This window comes from Hippichthys cyanospilos, chromosome 20 (genome assembly GCF_059441005.1).
Source record: "Hippichthys cyanospilos isolate Australia breed blue-spotted pipefish chromosome 20, RoL_Hcya_1.0, whole genome shotgun sequence".
NCBI classification, from domain to species: domain Eukaryota; kingdom Metazoa; phylum Chordata; class Actinopteri; order Syngnathiformes; family Syngnathidae; genus Hippichthys; species Hippichthys cyanospilos.
This window is the reverse complement of record NC_142388.1, coordinates 13,998,255-14,020,000: the sequence shown is the minus strand read 5'-3', so window position 1 is coordinate 14,020,000 and position 21,746 is coordinate 13,998,255. Positions and strand designations below refer to the sequence as shown.

Genomic DNA, 21,746 nt, shown 5'->3' with positions numbered 1-21,746 from the left:
TGGGTAGGATATTGATTTCAAGATTATTCTGGGGGTGGGAGAATGACTAGAAATGTTGCCAGTTCTTACCTACTCAAATATTTTGTTTTTACTAAACGGCCCAAGTAAAAATGATTGTGTTCTCCTCTACATTGTTTTTCCTCTCCATAGTATGGTGTGTAAACTGAACACTCGTACTACCATTCTGGCAGCCACAAACCCAAAAAGCCAGTATGACCCAAATGAATCACTGTCTGTCAATGTTGCACTGGCAAGCCCTCTGCTAAGTCGGTTTGATTTGGTTTTGGTTTTGCTGGACAACAGAAATAAAGAGTGGGATCGTATCATCTCCTCCTTTATTCTGGAGGATAGAGGTAGGTCGAAGAATATGAAATGCCAATTGTTGAAGAAGAAAAAAAAGCATGATGAAAGTGTGATAATTGGACACTAATCTTTGTCCTTAGGACTGCCGTCTGAGCGTTCCACCCTATGGTCCATGGAGAAAATGAAGGCTTATTTCTGTGTAATAAAGCGTTTGCAGCCACAGGTTTCGGCGGAGGCCAACTCCATCCTATCAAGGTACTATCAGTTGCAAAGACAGAGTGAAGGTCGCAATGCTGCACGCACAACTATCCGCATGCTGGAGAGTCTGAGCAGACTGGCTGAAGGTGAGAGTCATCTCAAAAGTTATTCAAAGCTGACAGTTCTTTTTCTTTTTTTCAATTTAATCTTCTTTAAGCTCTACAGTTCAAGTTTAACAAAGCGTAAATGTTGTATACAGTACATTTTTCATGTAAAGCCAGGCACACACTATAGATAATTATAAACAGGAGCTTAAGAACTGTGATGAAGCATACTCAGCATTGAACTCGTTTACGTCCATACAGCCCATGCTAGACTCATGTACAGAGAGACTGTGACTATAGAGGATGCTGTTATTGCCGTCTCTGTAATGGAGTGTTCCATGCAGGTAAGTCAAATATTCAGATATTTCTCACCATTTTCTACGTGTTTTATTTTTTTAACAATGACAAGTCATAATAGTGTAATTTAGGGAAAAGCTACATACACTTATTTAAAACTTGACTGTATACTTGCACAAAGAAATTCACGGCAAGAATTGTTTGAAAACACATTTGCAGATTTAACACGTTCTTGTGGCAAAATCTCATATACTGTGGTAGTCTCAGTGTCAATATGTGACTTGCTAACAGATTTCCCCATTCGAAAAGTCACCCTAACCAATGACAACATATTTGCTTGTTGTTTTTCATTTTTAAATGCAAACTGCAACGTTCTGTGCTCTGTTAGGGTGGAGGTATGCTAGGACGCGTGAATGCAGTGCTAACTTCATTCCCTGACGAACCTGGTCAGCAGTACCGGACACAGTGTCAGCTGCTGTTAGGAGGTCTAAATTTGCCACACTTATTAGAGAAGGAGATGGACAGATTGGACAGGTGGGTCAAAGTTGACTTTACAAACAAGTCGGCATGGATTTGCTGCTGCATTCTCATCACAGCATGACTTGACTCTTACTTCAGGTTCTCATGCCAGCTTTTGTTAAAAAGTTTCATTGCAATTTTAGGTTTTTGATCTACCCTGCTACCTCCCCCAAAAAATTGTTTTGTTTTATTATTCCTCGATAAGTTGAGTACAGTGTCAAATAGTTAACGGGACACAAATTTGTATGTCTTTTTTTTTTTTTTTTTTGGGCTTTCTTCTACATCAAAGCTCACTTGTTTTTGTCAACCTACCCAACTGTATTCGGAAAAAAAAAAATCTCATTTGGCTAATAATTGCTTTTTGGTTATTCATTTCATTTGATTTAAATGTTATTTTATTAGCAATTTGTTGGAAATTTCTGGTCTGTATAGCCTGAGGAATACAATCTACAGACTCTATAAAATAAGGACTGTCAGTCCCTTTGTGATGTTCTTCATCATTTTAGGCCTATGCTAATAAGCTGAAGAGCTATGCATAAATTATATAGACCCCACTCTGCCCACAATTTCTATTTGACTACTTGTAGGGCTGCACAATTAATTAAATTTTAATTGTGATCACAATATTGGCTGCCACGATTATTTAAGATGATACTTGGCGATATTAACATTTAAAAAGCCGGCTACGTAGCACTGTACAGTATGTCAAATCAAGCCCTTTCTGTCATCCTACCACCAGAGTGCAAACGCAAGGGACTTCATTAAGCTTCGGGCAGAAAACATGGCGGAGGAGTTCTCTGGTGTACTGTATACTGTAAACAACTTCTGGCGAGCGCGCGCGCGCAGATCTTCGATCGTTTGAATATACTAGTGTCGTTTGTATGCTGTAGAGTCCATTTACTTGTACGGAAGAATACTGGCCGACTGCGAGGAAAGCCGCACGTAGCAAGTACTGCAAACGCGTGCCCATGAGATTCCACGCGTCTTCTTTCACACGATGGCAACACTGAATTTGGTTTTGGTGGCATGTTACGGAGATATCAGGCTTCAATCCCACCTTAAGAGCCTTTAGATGACAGTTTCCCACATGTTTGCATGCTAAAATTCGCTGCTTTTCTCATCCCCTAATATACAGTACTAGCTGTCAATTGAAACCATTTTGAAAAATCCAATCTCTCCATACTCTCTTTGTGTGATTCTGGTACTTTTAGCAGCCTCTCATCAGCACCAGTTTGAGAGCAATTGGCAAAAATTGGAATAATTTTTCAACCCCCCCCCACCCAAAAAAAAACCAAAACAAAACTTAAAGACTGTTGTAGGTGTTGGTACAGGTCGGTTGTAGTATGTGCTTGGGTCTAAGTAGGCTTCATATTTTTCATTGGTTTGCACTCAACAACTAAGTTAGCTGTGTGAAACGTTTTTGCTATAATTATTATTTACTTTATTTATTTTAGTTTATTATTATTTTTCAGTATCAAATCTTGAAGCTATGCTTATATATACTGCTTCTCTGCATGATGAATAATCGTAATTAGTAATCGTGATCGTAATATTGACTAAAATAACCGTGATTATTATTTTGGCCAAAATTGTGGTTATAATTTCATATCAAATTACACACCCTTTCCTTCTTCTTCCATTGACCTGATATTTTGGTCTATCGGTGCCCTACAAAGTCAAATTAAAGAATCTAAATTTTGAGTCCCCTAGCTTAAATGGTTTTCAAGTTATGGTCGTTCAAGGTTTGGGTGCCACGCCCACTTTTGGGATCCATGAATTGCACGCTAAACTTGAGACTGCACTTAGAGGCCCTCATCTTTTGATCTGAGGTAGGTGCAGACCTGTAAGTTGCTACATTTATGTATTCTGACTGTCTAGCAGAGTCTACTCTAATAGCCATTACAGTTGAACTATTTTGAGAATTATTAACCCTTTAAAAGAGATTTTTGAATCACGCAATACATTTTCTTCACATTGGGCTCTAAATATTTAGTTTTGTCGACGGATTTATCATTTAGGAATTCTTTTATGTATTTACAAGGGACCTGAGTTTGAATCCACCTGGCTGTGGCCTTCCTGTGTGACGTTTGCATGTTATTCCCAAGCCCTCGAGGGTTCTCTCTGGGCACTCCGGCTTCCTCCCACATTCTAAAAACATGCATGGCAAGCGAATTGGACATACTAGGTCCTTAGGTGTGATTGGGTACGTGAATGGTTGTTTGTGTCTGTGTGCCCTGCGATTGGCTGGCAACTAGTTAAGGTTGTCCCCTGCCTACTGCCCAAAGCCTGTTGGGATAGGCACCAGCATGCCTGTGACCCTTGTGAGGATAAACGGCTGCAGAAAATGGATGGATGGATTTTTTTTACTGCCTGAAACCTGAATAACCTTAGTTGAAGAAACTGTTATACTGATTTTTCAAAAAGTATTAAAAAATACAATATGCAAAGGGTGAGTTCATAATAAACGAGTTGTATAATTGATGTTTTTATTAGCTTGAAAAGGTTGATGAAAGTTGACGGTGGATAAGGTCAAAAGGTTTTTGTCATTCTTGCATGGTCATCGAGGGGCCTGGAGTAGGGAGATTGAAATGGGCCTTTTGTTCCGTAGCGTTCCCAAATATGATGATAAATCAATTGAAACTCCACCAACACAAAACATCTAAAGGATATCCATCCATTCATTTTTTGTTGACACTTATCCTCAGTAGGCTCTCGGGTCTGCTGGTGCCTATCCCAGTAGTCTATGGGCAGTAGGCGGTGGACAACCTCAACTGGTTGCCAGCCAATTTCAGCATTTAAAGGGACACAGTGTAAGATTTAATCCTTTTTTTCATTGAAAAGGATTAAATTATTATGAATTTCAAAAACTTGCAAAAAATATGTTCTTAACGACCAACAGTATGTTTTAAATGTAATCGTAGGTCTCACTTCTCCAGAGGCGGCCATGTTTGTTGTAGCTACGGACAATGCTAAATGCAGCACCTGCAGCACCTCCTACTGTCCGTAGTGAAAAAACGTCTAAATCTTACACAGTGTCCCATTAAGAGATATGGACCCCCAAAATGTCAAGGATGCATTGTGTCATTAAAAAAATCAAAAATTCACTTTTAAAGGGTTTCTCCAAACAGTAAATCAATGATAGTTACAAGTGCAGACTCTGTACAGGGTCAGACTACGTAGGACTTAAAAAGATGAGGGTCTCTGATTATGCTCCAAAATTTTGCGTGTGATTCCGGGATCCTAAAATCAGGTGTCGCCCACACAATGAGAATGGAAAAACGTTTTAGGTAGGGCGCTCAAACTTCGAATTCTTTCTTTCTTTTGACATTATGATAAGGCAGCAATAAAATAAAATTCAGCCAAAATGAAGAGGTGTCTGGGAATTTGTGTGAATTGACATGTAATGACAAGTACAATAGAATCTCTAGAGCAGAGGTGTCCAAACTACAGCTAGGGGAGCCATCCACATTTCTGCGGTCGGTGGCATATATTTTAGAGTGCCATTTAAAAAATAAATACACAATAAAAGGACTGCTAGTTTACAAGCATAAGAAGTGTGAAAAAATAAAATCCTAACTTGTCTCCTTTATTTATTATCCAAACGCCTTGAGGTAGCATTTTTTTTTTAAATAACTACTTAACTCTTTCACTGCCGAGCATTATCGGAAAAGGCTACTTCTAGAGTGCCAGCCAATTTTGAGCATTTTGACTCCTCTTTCAAGGCTGAGAGAATAGTGTGCTATTTCTATGTAAACATGCATGCTAACTGTTTAAAAATTGCTAATTTGAGTGACACCATGCTGTTTGACAAAATACGGACAAAAAGGGGTTTTTGATTAAAAATGTTTTCTGCTCTACAGTAACCTTTACTCTAATGTTGTTTTATTTTTGTTTTAGTGGCATCAGAAACATTTCAGCTGTCCTTCCCTTCTATAAAACATGAACATAAACAATGAAAATGTGTTTTTGATGGCAAAATAACATTTGCATCTGTATGTAACCATATCCATTATCAAATTTAACACTATATTTACCCATTTTTGGCTATTTAGAGGATGGTTTTTAAACCCATTACTTTTATATTCTTGTGTGATAATGTGTAGCACATTCTCTTGAATGCAAAAGCAGACACTGCAAAATTTGCTCATCCACATTGTTTGTCTTCATCGTGTGCGCGCTTTAGAATAATCACTTTGTGTTTGCCTCGATATGCAGAAGCACTTATATATATATATATATATATATATATATATATATATATATATATATATACACACACACACAGTGTTCCCTCCTAATTCGTGGTCTCAGATATTGCGGTCTCAGTACTTTGCTTTTTTTTTCCAGGAAAAATAAAAAATATTTCAAAATAAAAAAATCATTTTAAAAATGTAAAAAACTTGAAAAAAAGCAAAAAAGTACAATATACAGTACTGTATTCATCAAATAACGAAGTAATATTAGTTAACTATGTTAAGAATTCTTCAAGCGTTAGAGTTCGTGACGTTTAAATCTTATTTTGAAATGCATGCTTTCAATTTGTCGGGTCGCGTTGCATTTCCGTTTCCTGTTTTACGTTCTCTGTGCATCATTCGCCTCGTTACGGTGACGTAGTGAATGACAACTTAAGTTCATGTTTATAGTTTATTATCATTTATGTTGATAACGCACGCTACTGCCTATGTTTAGGCAGTTAGGCTGTTTATGTGTTCAATTGTGTAGAGGTTTCACTTTATAGTTAGTAGTTGTTGTTAGCTGTTGCTAACCCGCTAATGTCGGCTAAAAATACAGTAAATTCATAGATTAACGTTCGGCAAGTGTTTATATGTTAGTCTACTGACTTTAACAAAGTTGTTGATTTATTGTTCAACAGATGCTACATGATACACCATACATGAGCCAAAATAAATGTGAAGTTCAACATTCTGACTTGCGTACTCTTTCACTGGAGTCTTGGTGCAGATAACCAGTCCTGAGAACAAATTCTCAACAAACTAAGTAATATTAGTTATTTAATGAATATAAAATAATGTTAATAAGGATAATGTAATGTTAAATAATAGGAGAAAGGAAATAAAATTTGAAAAAAATACCCCCAAAAAAAGGATTGTTTATGGTTACTGCGGCTATATTGGGGCATACATAGAAATCTAGGAACTGATACCCTACTTCGTGGGTTTCAGACTTCGCGGGAGGTTGACAGCCCCCATTAACCGCGAAGTAGGGGGAATCACTGTACAGTATATGCGAACAAGCTAAACCCATACAGGGCAGCACTATATAACACGATGAAGATAAGAACTAATATTAGCTAGCATGTTTTCCACAGCCACAAGTTGTTGGATCATCAAAAGCTAATTTTGGCCATAGTAGCATACATCAACATTCTTACAAAGAAAGTACAATTTACTGACGATTGTGGACCAGATTTCACAGAGACAAAACAACGTGTACATCACTGACTGACCTCTCAAAACCACACCATCCTTGTCAATACAAACTGGCCAGAGGCAGCGCCAAAAAAGAAAGATCAAGCCAAACAAGGCATTAATGAATAAACTGCTAAACTAAATCAGTTCCATAACATTATTTCGGGTGTGGTCTGGTACCAGTTGATCCACGGACAGGTACTGAGCCGCGGACCGGTGGTTCAGGACCACTGATCTAATCGTATCCGGTTCGGATTCGTTGTATTCGCCACATGATTTGTCATCAAATGACGTAGGATCTTTTAAAGTACAGTGCATGCCCTTTATATATGGGAGCTGGCATAGGCACATGCGTCCGTCATGTATTCACAACCTTTGAATCCACTCAATCATCTACCCTCTCATTAAATATTAAAGTATTTCTGGTCATTGGCAGACAAGAATTCTCATCCATGGCACTGAACGAATTAATATACAACTTTTGTTATGTTTTTCATGTTTAGTAAGTTAAAAAAAAAGGATCAATTTAACCTGTTCCTTTCGTCTTTCTTTTTATTTGTATGTGACCCCAAGAGGAAAAAGTTGAAAGCTTAATTCCAAAAAGTGTACTTGATGACATTTTTGTTTGTTTGTTTCAAGCTTTGGTAAGAGCTGTAGCATGGAGGCTTCCAGCTCTGAGCAGCCAACTGATCGCCACCACCATCGTTCTGGAGAAACAGACTCCATCACCAAAACACAATCAAATGTACCAAAGACCTGCCTCAGTGATGCAGAGCAGGAGAGCGGTTTGGATTGGTTCTACTCCTCACCTTCCCAATCATCAAATGAAATCACTTCTCCAGTACATTTCTCAACTCAAAAAACCCACGCCAAAATGAAAACCACCACCAACTTTGCAGTCAAAAATAACCGTTTAAATACTGACCGGAATGTCACTGAGACCTCTGAGGAAAGTGGAGCGAAACACCCTGCAGCTCAAGAGAATCTCCATGGATCAGACAGACAACATGCACAGCCACTGGGGACTGTGATTCAGAAAGTTTCCAAACTTTTTCAAGAGAGAGGAGTCAAGGAGCTACAGTGTGAACGCCAACAAGTTGGCAAAGGAGGGTTTGGACTTGGAAATAACCAAGTGATTGTGCAAAAGGCAAGGAAAAATGTCCCAGTTACAGATGCATCTTCTGATTTTGACTTAGATCACGGTGATCAGTCTGCTCAAGGGCGTCATACAACAACCCAACCCGTTAGCGCTGTGCTCCAAGACAACATTGCATCTTCACATGAAAATATTTCTTTCAAGTTTTCAGACTTTATATTTCATCCAAAGAAGATGAGATCATTAGTTCATAATGATAGCATCAAATCTGATGTGACTGCTCTTGAATGCAACCAAGACAGCAGAAACACAGCAGGGCAAGACCTTCCGCAGAAGGTTGGCATCCATAATACGGCCAATCGTGCACGGACAGACAACCAAATTAGAAAAAGCAAAACACGTCAAAAGCACTCAAGTGTTGAAGGTGAAAGCGTGAAAAAACAGTTCAGCTGTTTCAGCAAAAGGGACACTTTGTGTTATACACAGGAGAAGCCAGAAAAGGAAAAAAAAGCCCCAGCACAAACTGGCAACACAGTAGACCAAAGAGATGACATTGACAGGAGTAAAGACAATTTTACACCTTTAAAACCAACTTTGAGCCTTACAAAATCAACGGTCACCTCCTCAACCCTTGCTAAACTCTCAAGATTCTCTTTCAGTGGCGCAACTGAACCCAGACCCACACTACAAACAGATCTGGAAAAGAATCCTCCAATCATGGAAACATGTATGCGAAAAATAGAAAGTGTGAAATTCTTCAAGTCTGATTCAGACAAACGAACTGAAGGAAGTCCGAAAACAATGAAAATCATGCAAGAGGTCTCATCTTGCCCAAACATAAAACATCCACGTATTTTGGAACATGGGCCAGTTTCAAGTGCCGTGTCTAATTCTAATCTGCAACTAACAGAACCTACTTGTGCTAGAATCCACGATGTGAATTTGGTCAAAGGTGTGGCCAGAGAATTTCAAAATCCTGGCAAGATGAAGAGAAAGTGTTTTGAACTGGAGCCTTCTCCGACAAGTGTTCCCTGTGGACTAAAAGGCACGCTGCTCAACTCATCTCTCTTTGGCTCTGCTGACTTAAATGATGACATTGTTGACACTGACTGGGATAAAGAGGTAGCAAAAAAAGCCAAAGTGTGATGAAAGGGTCTGTTAGATGTTGCCATAAGTGTCTGAACTAAAGAAAAAATGACGTTAGCATTTTGCAGGTGAGATTATGTCTCTGGATGGCCACTAGGTGAAAGCCTTGATTCATCTTAAATCCTTACTATTCCAGCCTTGCTCTTTTATACAACTTGACTATTCAGGTTGTGTTCTGCTGTAGTCTTTTTTTGTTGTTGTTGTTGCATGTTCCCGTTTCTATTGAACACTTGTTTTTCCTCTACTGGTTAGCATATACTAAATGGTGGCTCATTGACATGATATCTGCCATTTAATTTTTTTCCACAAACTTGCTCAATCAGAGTGCTGAAAAATATTTTATACCCACCTGGGTTTTACACTATATACTTGACCTCAGTTTGCCAATGGATTTTTTTCAATTCTGCAAGTGTAAGGCAGACTGCAAATAGCTCTCCCAAACGTTCCCATAAAGAACACATTCCACTCAATCCTAACATGCACATCTACAGTATGTATGTTCATTGATCTGAGTCAGATTATTACGGTAGTTAATTTAAGTACGAGTTGGAGCTTGAGGTAGATGTTTATTTCTCTTTTAAATCTCCACCATAAAGTATTGACTTTTGTATTTATACAGTATGGACAAGCCATGGTAAATATGAAAGCAACAAGTGGGCCATCACTGCAAAGCAACGTTGACAGTGCTGGCTAATTGGATTTGGATAGTAATGTGACATCAAAAGACATCACCCGTTCCTTTAAAATGGCAGTAATTAGGCAAGAAGATTATAGAGTAAGATTAAGAGTACACTATATTGCAAATGCTGGTGTGACACATACAGTTCACGCTAATGTCAAATAGTGCCCCCCTTCCAAATAAAAATATTTTATGCCACATCCATTAATTTCCTCTTGCTCATCCAACACCATCCATCCATCTTATACCGCTGTGTTCCGGGGTTGCGGGGAAGCCCAGCTATTTCGTCTAGCTCCTCTGGAAGGATCCCCAGGTGCTCCCAGCCCAGCCGAGAGAAATAGTCCCTCCAGCGTGTCCTGGGTTATCCCTGGAGCCTCCTGCCTGTGGGACATGCCCCTAACACCTCACCAGGGAGGTGTCCGGGGAGCATCCTAACCAGATGCCAGAATCACCTCAACTGGCTCCTCTCAACGCGGAGGAGCAGCGGCTTGACGCTGAGCCCCTTCTGGATGATCGAGCTTCTCACCCTATCGCTAAAGGAGAGCCTGGACATCCTGCGGAGGAAACTCATTTGGGCCGCTTGTATAGGGGATCTTGTTCTTTCAGTCACAAGCCACAATTCTTGACTGTTGGTGAGGGCAGGATCGTAGATCGATAAATCGGTAAATAGACAGCGTCGCCTTTCAGCTCAGCTCTTTCTTCATCACGACACATCGGTTCAGAGTCCGCATTACAGTAGACGCTGGACCGGTCTGCCTGTCAATCTCCTTTTCTATCCTACCCTCACTCGTGAACAAGAACCCAAGATACATACTTGAACTCCTCCACTTGGGGCAGGACCACATTCCTGACCTGGAGAGGGTATTTCACCCTTTTCCAACTGAGGACCATGGTCTCAGATTGGAGGTGCTGATCTTCATCCCAGCCGCTTCACACTCTGCTGCAAACCAATGCAGTGAGAGTTGGAGGTCACGGCTTGAAGAAGACAACAGCACTGCATCACCCACAAAAAGTAGAGCTGCATTGCTAATACTCCCAAACTGGACCCCCTCAAAGCATCTGCTGCTCCTAGAAATGTTGTCCATAAAAGTAATACACAGAATCGGTGACAAAGGGCAGCCTTGGCGGAGTCCAACCCTCACCGGAAACGAATTACACTTACTGCCGGAAATGCGGACCAAACTCTGACATCGGTCGTACGGGGACCGAACAGCCCATACCAGGGCGTCCTGTACCATATACTCCTGAAGCACTCCCCACAGAGATCCCTGAGGGACACGATCAAACACCTTCTCCAAGTCCACAAAGCACATGTAGATTGGTTGGGCAAACTCCCATGCTTCCTCGAGGATCCTGGCGAAGGTGTACAGCTGGTCCACTGTTCGACGGCCGGAACAAAAACCAAACTGCTCCCTCTGATTCGGAGATTCAACTTCCTGATGGACCAGCACCCCTGAATAGACCTTACCGGGGAGGCTGAGGAGTATGATTCCCCTGTAGTTGGGACACACCCTCCGGCCCCCCTTCTTAAAAAGGGGGACCACCACCCAAGTCTGCCAAAATGGGGGCACTGTCCTTGATGTCCACGCGAGGTTGCATAGGCGTGTCAGCCAGGACAGCCCTACAACATCTAAAGCCTTCAGGAACTCTGGGCGCATCTCATCCACCCCCGGGGCCCTGCCACCAAGGAGTTTTTTGTCCATCTCGGTGACGTCAGCCCCAGAGATGAGAGAGCCCACTTTGGAGCCCAAAGACTTTGCTTCCTCAGAGAAAGACGTGTCGGTGGAATTAAGGAGGTCTTCGAAGTGTTCTGCCCACCAGTTCACGACGTCCCGAGTTGAGGTCAGCAGTGCCCCAACTCCACTGTACACAGTGTTAATGGCGCACTGCTTCCCCCTCCTGAATTTCCGCGTGGTGGACCAGAGTTTTTGCCGTGGCGAGCGCCAAAGCCGTACTCCGCTTGTCCAGTCAGTACCTGTCAGATGCCTCTGGAGTCCCACAGGCCAAAAAGGCTCAATAGGACTCCTTCTTCAGCTTGATGGCATCCCTTACTCAACACCAGCGGGCTCGTCGATTGCCGCTACGATGAGTCCGCGTGACGATCCCACCCGCGGAACACATTAATCTCGTAATCCGGGGGCCCACTGTACTCTTATTTAGCAGAACTTGACCACTTACGAACATTTTTGACAACTTTGTCCACCATGTTTGTTTTGATTGTTGTCACGACCTTGCTTCTGGGAGGGACTTCAAAATATAAGCGTACCAATGGTATTTGTTTTATACGTTAATTGATATTCCATTTTTTATTTTGAAGCATTGTTTGGCTTCCTTTACAAGCAGCAGCATTGCCAGACAGATTTCATTGGGGCACTTACTTCAGTACTGATCTGCAACAAACTCAGTTCAGAGCGCAGATGAGACATACTACTTAGTATAGTAATTCATTGCTACTGTATTCACTCCACATAAACGATGCACACATGGATAATTAATATGGAAATTTATTCACATGTAAGCAAGCGACGTTGGCTGATATTACTTCTGTGAGCACGGGAGAGAGAAGCAGGTGATGAGATTCTCTGCAAGAAGTCGGTTTATCTGACAACAATATGTTAAAAAATATTATTTTAAATTCACTCAAAAGTGTAACTCCAAGATGGATATCAAAAAGTTATTTGCCCGCACTGGGATGAAGCAGCAGGTAATGACAGAGGTAAATGACAGAACAGAAGTCTGTCATGCTAAGTTAGCTAACCTTATTACTTGAGTCAAGCCAATGTATGAACTGTTGGAGGAATTTCCAGCGAGTTTCATCAGCATGAAACAATGCTGCTGTTGGCGGTCTGTTGGCTTTATGTCAATGATAATTTTAAGTAAGCTTGTGTTAGCTGACAGATATAGAATATGCATAGTGTATGCTCTCAAATGGATTACCTTCAGGAGAAAAAGCGTTCTTCCCTATCAGCGAGTTGGCAGTGGTCTTGTTTGTCCTTACAAAGATTCTGGGACCTGTTTTTTTTTTTTTTTTTTTTTTCCCCTCCACGCCACACCCCCTTTTAAAATGATTTCTAAACAGTGCTATCTTTCGGTCTGAAACAAGGTAAACTACACTTTTTTTTTTTTTTTTATTTTTTTTATCAGTGTTGAGTCAAATAATATACAATCAGGTAACAATGACCAGAAAGTAAAGAAGTGAAAATCAAGCTCAAAGCTTTGAACCCTTGAGAAGAGAAACATGACAGACACGTTGAAACTCTTAAGCAAACAAAGTAAAAAGCAGACTTTAATACCAAAACATACTAAGTTATAGCAGTAGTTGTGATATTATGACGATGTCTGATACTACATGTTAGCTCATTCTATAATTAATACATTTTACTGTGACGTTTGTTAATATGTTGTGTTTTGCTCATGTTTTGTTAAATTCACTTTGGATCCTTGACATACTTTGTCTTTTTTTACAGGAATTTTTGGGACTCCAAACGTTCCTTTTAGAACCCATAGTTTTTTAGTATTGCAAGTTCTGGGGACCCAACAGTTTTTAGAGGTAAAATGAGCATCGGGAGTCCTATCAAATATTCATATATTGTATGCAACATTTCCCATATTACCACTGCATTTGATAATGCTTGCGTAAGGTACTTGAAAGAACTTCAGGGGGTACTCAAGATTTTAAATAAAACAAACATGCAAAAATCATTTAAAAATCATTCAGAATTGTTTCTGGAAAATAAAAGTTCATGAAACAAATGTTATGGTCAGTAGGTTATTCAATTTCATTATAGTAAAAAGCCAGATTCTGAAACATTAGCCCCTTTCACACCGCAGGAACTCTTCCGCTGTACCCTGGTACAAAAGCAAAAGCAGATGGTATCCATGTTACATATGTTAAAACCCACATGGGGCCCCGATGAAAATGTTTGCTGGGAATTTTAGTTAGCACTCAAAACCTGCTTGTTTTTAACGGATCGTTTTCAAAATGCCATTGCCTATTTGACGACAACCAATCCTTAAAGCCCCGATTCCACCAAAGGCCAAATGCTGACAAATGTCTACCAAGGTTTGGATCTCCACAAGGTTCGTCCGATGTTGCCAAACATATGCCGGAGGTCGCCAAAGTCTCACCAGTGCTACTTGTTGCAAATAAATTTTAAACACATTAAAAATGTTATTGCAACTAGAGGTCAAGTCATGGGGTCTGGCAACATTTTGGTGAAATCTACGACATTCACCAGCATTCTCTCCTCTAAGGGCTAGGGGCTTCCTTAAAGGAAAGCTAAACAAAATGGATTGGCTGTAGTTTCTTGGGGCTTCATGTTCCTTAACAGTCCTTTGCAAGGCTCAATTTTCTTCTGACCTTAAAACTTAACGGACCATTGTTGCAAATCACTCCCTTCCAGATGCAATTAAGTTTGTGTACCATGTAATATTGTTGCAAAAGAGTTTACCTAACTAACATTACCTAACTAACAGTGTTTTTGCATGTAATTACTTATTCTTACAGTTCAGAGACACAGCATCAACATTACTCATCTCAACATCATTCTGACAAATAACAATTCTGTGTGTGCTTCTGTTGTGTGTGTGTTTTCATAGTAAGTATAAGGCTTCATACTAGATTGTTCTGTGAGGCACCAAATTGTTGGAAAGAACACACATTTTCCACTGGATTTAGAACTTTGGACATTTGTTTTATAGTTGTTCTCCCCATTACTTAATTCATATTGAGGTCTAGCAAGACAAAAAAGACAAATACTGCTGACACTAGCAGAAATATTTTTGAGTCTAATGATTAAATATGATGCAGTCTGCCAAGAGGCATTAAACACTGACAAGTGCCAACACAAAAAAATGCACCTTCAAACACTTCCTTTGTTTCTTTTTCAATGCCCCCCTGCAAAGATAGAGTTATGTCTCAGACACACAGGAAGTTGTTTTTTGAGAGAATTAAGAGACTACACAAGTTCTTTGAAGAATTGGAAAATATATGAAAGTTTGTGCCAGACTGAATCTAACTACAAGTGTGTTAAGTACATCAGACAGGTAGAAAAAAAATGTCATTCCATAGAGTCGCTGTAATGCATTTTCACAAAATTAGGCTTATATCTCAAATGAAAATTGAGGTATTGTCGGGGGATGAGAAGGGGACACAGCAAGCCGCTCACTGAGTAGGGTAAATATACTACACTGTCCAAAAAACTCACAACTTTGTGGCAGAAGTTCCAGCCTCTGCCACTCATGTAGACAGACATTCAAAACATTGCTGTCTGGCCAAGCATCAGCAAGGCCTCCACCACTTGGGCCTCCGTATCTGACAGCACGATGTTGTCCTTCAGCGGGGGTCTGTGACTCCACAGGTCACGCGTCCAGGTAGTGGCCACAACCCGTCTCCCATACCCATTGTCCTTTAAAAAAAAAAAGGGAGAGTAGTCCCACCCCCAATTGTGATTGGTCCATTTGGCCAGCATTCAAAGCTTGGTTGGGTCCAGTTCAATTGCCCGTTCATTGTCAATTAGGAGCAGGTGTTAAAGCCAAGTTATCAAGGGCATGCACACATGTAAAACACAACATGAGAAACAAAGACAAATCACACCCCAAAGTTCCACATATCTAAAATTATAATGAATCATGAATTAAGGCATTCATTCAAATGCTTACACTCTTAGGCAATGTCTACATGTAACCGGCTAATTTAAGGCCTTGTCTACATGTAGCCGGGGTTATCGCATACGTGCAGTAAATATCTTCATTTTGCTCTATCTGGTATTTGAGGCCGGGGTATGCAGTTTCATATAGACGCAACTTTTTTTTTAAAATAACAACAAGGAGAGACTGTGGATTGTTGCATGTGGACAAGGCCTATATGAAACCACATACTGCGGTTTCAAATTCGTTTACAAGTATGCCAAGATTCTAGGCGGTAGTAATGTTGCAAATTCTGTCTAATCAGAAAGAACTTCCGCCTCTGACGTGTTCAATCAGAAAGAACTTCCACCTCTGACGTCACTGGTATCCGCGTCTTTGACGGGAAAAAAAGTAGCACGATGACGCAAATCCCCATTGAAGCGGGTCAACCACGAAACCGGAGACTTGGGCAAATCTCCACTTTGGCTGGAGGTTTTGAAACATTCGGCTTTGGGGGGGGGGGGGGCATGTATAGCAAATAGGGCAAAATGGAGACATTTACTGCCCGTTTGTAAAAAACCCCGACTAGGTGTAGACAAGGCCTTTAACGGACTTTTTTCCACTTTTTTTTGGTCACTGCATGAGCACACGAGATGTGAGGTCCAAAGCCTTCAGCCAGCATTTTCTCTTGGATTGTGGCATTTTATTAGAGCTTTGCTTTCAGACCTTGGAAATAGTACAAGCCTCCTCACCCATCCCCCATGGATGCAATTCTTGACACTTTGTCTTGGCTCAGCCCTGGCCTCCAGTCCAAGTGTGGAACAACTCACAGTTTGTTCATTCCCCATGAACAGATAATGGACACACATGCATACACCAGGAAGATGTGTAAAGACACCCCCCACCCCTCTATTTTTCGACAGTAACATTACTGAGGCATGATAGAACTGAGAAATATGATAAAGGGTACAAATGAGGAATATTTAACAATGCTGGTCCAACATCTAGGCACAGGTGTCAAATTCAAGACCCGGGGGCAAGATTTGTCCTGGCACACCATTTTGTGTGGCCTGCAAAATGTCGATTTTACTTCAAAGTTTCTGGCGAAATACCAAACTTGCAAGTTGTCTTCAACTTTATACATTTTTTGGCGAAAAAACAAGTATTTTTTTTTTCTTCCCAATCTCTCTTTCAAACAGTGTTTGCCAGCCTATGATTTCAAAACTAGGCAAATGTGTGACAAACACACTTCAAATTTATTTGACTTCACGGTCATACTTACGGTGGCCGACTGGGGCAAACGTGCTGCAAATGGCACAACACACACACACCTGTAAAAACGCGCTACAAAACGCTCAACACTATTCCCAAAACGGAAACCCATTTACCAAAATGGAAACACTCTGCAAAAAGGAAACACGCTTCAAATGCCAACACACATCAGAAACACATTTACCAAAATGGAAACGCGCTGCAAAACGGAAACACATTTACCAAAACGGAAACACACACCGGGTGAAAACGCGCTGCAAATGCCACAACAAACACACACCGGGTGAAAAACAACTGCAGGTTACCTGTGTTTGTGTGTTGTGCCATTTGCAGCGCCTTTGCCCCAGTCGGCCACCGTACATTCTGGCCCTCTTACAGAAACTATGACTACAATATGGCCCACGGCAAAAATGAGTTTGACACCCCTACTCTATGGCCTTTGCGGAGGCCCCTTTAGTAGGATTGTGACTTTTAATGAAGCAGCTTTGAGTTACTGAGGCTATAAATACCCACATTGTCTCTGAACTAACATTTGTTGAGTGGATGAGAGGGTCTGTTTGTTGTGTGTGTGTGCATGAGTGCGTGTATGTGAGGGAGATTTCTACTTTATAGGAGAAGTGATGTCACCCATTTAGGCCGGTCCTCATTTGTTCAGACCTCTTTTTGAGGGTCAAAACTTGCTTTTAGAGTTTAGGTAAGGAAGGTAGCAATTGTGTTATGGCTATGGTTAGGGTAAGGGTTAGGCAATCATTTCTGAAGGTTTGGGACTAGGAAATGCGTTATGTCATTTGTTGTGTGTGTGTGTGTGCGCGCGCATTTGTGTGTGTGTGTGTCAGAGGGGCCAGCTTTCTGTATGCCTCATTTGGTACTTTGTTAATCTGCATTGAGCGTTGAGTGGAAATGTGGGAATGAACAGGCTGTATGTTCAAAGGATTGGAATTGTAGTGGCACAGTTTTACAGCCTTGTAATGATCAAAATATGTTTCTATAATCCAAGACTGTGTTTAAAAGAGCAGACAAGAAGCAGCAAGGGAACATTATAAGGAACAATTTGAGTATTAACAAGGTCAGTGCAGGCTATGAGGACCAAATACTGCTGTGATAGGCAACAGCTAGTCAGCAATCCGCATAGGGATAAGCGGCGACAGGCAATGGATGAATGGTATTCAGATTTTTTTGTTTTGTTTTGTTTTTTTTTTTTTGTTTTTTTTTTTTTATTCTACTAAATTAGAGGTGGGCAAACTACAGCCCACAGGCCAGATCCGGCCCATTGGTCTTTTTAATCCGGCCTGCCTAAAACGGTAAAGAGTTAAGATTTGATGTAAACAATTACAGGATTGGTGTTGCAGTGGTGAACACGTCTGCCTGAAAGTTCAGGGACCGGAGTTCAAATCCACCTTGCGCTGGCCTTCCTGTGTGGAGTTTGCATGTTCTCCACGAGCCTGCATGGGTTCTCTCAAGGCATGCCTATTCCTCCCACACTCCAAAAAACATGTATGGCGTGTGTATTGGACATACTAAATAGTCCTTAGGTGTGATTGAGTGCGTGAATGGTTGGGATTGTCTCCCCAGACTACTTCCCACAGACTGCAGGTATAGGTACCAAACTAGCTAGCTAAACATTAAAGCAGCGTCGTTTTCAGTATATTCTTTGGTACTGGACACGAGCAATAATATAAATGACACTGCTCAGCCTTTTATTTTTATCAGAGCGATTGAGAATTTTGAGATCTGGAAGCCCTAAAAGGAAAACACAGGGAGAGGACTTTTTTAACATGTCAGCTGTCATCCAGAGGCACAGGTTACCTTGGTGTACGCTCGCCAACATTACTCAAGATGGATCACCAAATCTGTTAGGAAAAAAAAAACGTCAGGACGCTCAAGCGAATTCAGAACAGAGTGAGAGGGGACAAAAAGAGGTCATTTTCATACACTTTTCAAGCATTGTGTTGATCCGTGTTGCAGCTTGCCTACGTAGTGAAGCCAGTTGTGAAACTTGTTAATTTTGAGCGAGGGGCTTTCACCATTGCCAGTTTATTTTCTTGAAAAAACTGAAGTTGATCACACGGAGTTACTGTACCATTCTAATGTCTGCCGGTTAAGTTTACATAATGTATGCCAATGTATTAGGGAGGTCAAACAGGAGATTATATTATTTTCGGAGCTAATTGAGAATACTGACCGTTTTCCGGAACTTAATGAGACAGACTGGCTTTGTGATTTAGCTTTTATTGTAGACATACTGACCAACACACATGAACGAGCTGAAGGTGAAGCTATAAGGGAAAAAACAGTTTGTGATGAAATGCAAGCAAACATCAGAGCCCTCAAAACCAAGGTGGTATTATTTTTCAAAGAAAATGTCAGACAAATCAATTGCTCATTTTCCCACACTGACTATTTCAAAAGAGGCCCTGCAACATCTGAAAAAATATAGTAAATTACAGGATGACCTGCATGAGTAATTCTGCTTTCAATTATATGATTTTGGAAAAATTGATAGAGCACTTGAGCTGGTGTCATGTCCCTTCTCACAAGACCCGGAAATGGTACCACAGGAGTTGCACAATTTGAACCGATTGATCTCCAATGTGACATGGTGTTAAAGGACAAGTTAAACTCTCTGAACCTGGATGAGTTTTATGCTTCATTAAGCGCAGACAAATTTTTAAAATTTTCAGAGAATGGCACAGAGAATGCTGGTGTTGCTCTACATACAGTATGTGTGTAAACTTTTTGTGTGAACACCAATAAAGCACCCACAGATCCAAGATGAGTGATGAACACGTCAGCTCTGTTCTGAGAATTGCCACAACAGGATTACCTCCAGACTTTGATGCACTGGCTAAAATGTGTGATCAACAACACTGTTCTTATTAAAAAGTATGTCAATACTTTTGCTCTCTTTGTTTGATATGTAAAGTCAAAAAATGTAGTTATGCATTGTGTCTTGTTGCTAACCTGGCCCGGTTATCACATTTCAAATGTCAATGTGGCCCCCCGAGCCCAAAGGTTTGCCCACCCTTATACTAAACAAAGGTTTCATAGAAACATTTCACTTTAATTATTATTTAACCTTAAGAAATGCACCAATCATCCAAATTTTAAGTGAAGGCTCTAAAATATGTTATCTTTGAGTTTTTTTTTTTTTTTACTCACTTATACTATGTCAAAAGCAGAAACCTGTTCACTGGTTAGATTGTGAGCACATCAATTAGACCAATCTTACAAGAAGTGAAACAAATTGTCAATTTACCAATTGTCATCTTCTGAGTTTGAGCTGATTTTGGTTTTGTTTAGATTCTAGTTTAGTCACCAATCAGCTTCCTTAACCAATCATATCTTGTTCCATGTCACATCAGTTTGGCTTGTAGTATTTAGTTCCATGCTTTCTTTCAGTTCTTGTTTGATCATTGTTCATTTCACTTGTCTTGTCCAGTTGCTAAAAAAAAAAATCCTTCTCCTATTAGTGTTTCTTGCTTCTCTGTTTATTTTTTTACTACTTCTGTTTCGTTGATTCATTTATTTTTGCCTTGTGTGATCCCAGTGCCTGATTAACTTTTAAACTAAATTATTGAGCGCACATCAATTGCATAATTTTTCCTTACTAAATTTATACACCAGCACTAGGGAAGGGATGAGATCTCCGACTACAAGATCTGTAACAGCCTACCTGCCCAGCCACATTTTTCTCTCACAAACCAGTTTGATGACATTTCGATCAATTAGCCCAAATTACCGCCAAGTGCAACCAATTTCCTGCACTGCGTGAAAGCCCGCCTTTCCCTGCCAGTACTCACCAGATTGTCTTGTGTTCCCATGCCATGCCTTCCAGTAATTACCCTCGCCTGCCTGCTCGGGCCTCGACCCTGCCTGTGCCTAACCACTCCCCTACCTGCAAACCATTCTTGCCTGCCCGTGCCTCGACCCTGCCTGTCTCCAACGGCACGCCTGCCAATCATTCTGTTCTGCACGTGTCTCAACCCAGATTTTCCCTGACCACCTCGGGGCCGTGCGCCAACTTGCGGAAGACTTGAAGGCCATGTTCGGACTTGTGGGAGCCTAAGCACAGGCGCAGGGATGTCCAACCGCCGATGCGCAGGGACGGCCTGCTGCCGAGGCAAAATCGGATAGACAAGGGCTGGGATAAAGAAAATCAGTGCCAGAATCTGAGAGGAATGTAACAAAAGGGGGACAGTCTTCTAAATCAGAAAAATCAGAGTCTAAAACATAGTGAGGAGGGTTTACGATAGGTTGAGGTTGCTTGGGACACAGACACCCATCAAACCGAAGCAGTCAGCTTACTCAAGTGGAAAGAAACAGTGAGGAGTTTCCAACATTTTTGATGACATCGACTGAAGCAAGCTCTTGCCCACTGCTTCACTGTAACCGACCCAAAATGTCAGGAAAAGTCACAGCAATAGTCTACATGACAACAAACCACCATCTCATGGCGAGAAATAAACCTTACTAGAGCAAATATTATACAGACACATGCTTTTGTATGCTTTTGTTTGGAAGTTGTTCTTGGCGGGCATGTCACGGCTTAATGGCTGCTTGATTTGTCTTTCTACTTCTGTCAGCGGTTGGCTGTCAAAAACTCTTGCTATCGATATAAATAACACATTGTTATTCTGAAATGACATTCAATCACCGATTAAGGGAACTAAAAAAAATACTTAACTACACTGACATGGCACTTCTTGCCAGCGTTTATAGTAGCTAGCATAAATTAGCCATAAGCAAGTACATCATATTCCTGATGACAGCTGCCTGATTACTTTTAAATTGCAATTAAATTAATTAAATTTAAATTACACATGGTAGTAACAAGAACATAATTTTATTTATTTACTATTAATTGAATATGAATAAAAAAATCACAAAAACATATTTACAAATGAAAAAAATACACTAAGAAAATGATTATGTACTCACCAAAATGGCTGTCTCCCAAAAAACCTTAATTCAACAAAAAAACTATTCTTTCTTTCTTTCTTCAAGAGGACTTCAATGACTTGCACAGTTTGTCTGTATGATTCAGTTCCAACAATAGATCCTTTTTTATCGTATGT

The 21,746-nt window shown here is 40.6% G+C and overlaps 1 protein-coding gene across 3 annotated transcripts in view; it reads left to right on the top strand.

The window, feature by feature from the left end:
* Positions 1 to 13,524, top strand: part of mcm9 (minichromosome maintenance 9 homologous recombination repair factor) — a 31,412-nt gene extending 17,888 nt beyond the window's left edge. For all 3 annotated transcript variants that reach the window (XM_088403854.1, XM_088403853.1, XM_088403855.1), the window contains 6 exons: positions 1 to 3; positions 151 to 353; positions 444 to 647; positions 867 to 949; positions 1,291 to 1,436; positions 7,490 to 13,524. The exon at positions 1 to 3 is cut by the window's left edge and continues 172 nt beyond it. In XM_088403854.1, the coding sequence (XP_088259980.1) occupies positions 1 to 3; positions 151 to 353; positions 444 to 647; positions 867 to 949; positions 1,291 to 1,436; positions 7,490 to 9,092 (2,242 nt within the window). In that variant the 3' untranslated portion in view covers positions 9,093 to 13,524. The remainder of the gene's footprint in view (positions 4 to 150; positions 354 to 443; positions 648 to 866; positions 950 to 1,290; positions 1,437 to 7,489) is intronic.
* Positions 13,525 to 21,746: the final 8,222 nt, after the last annotated feature.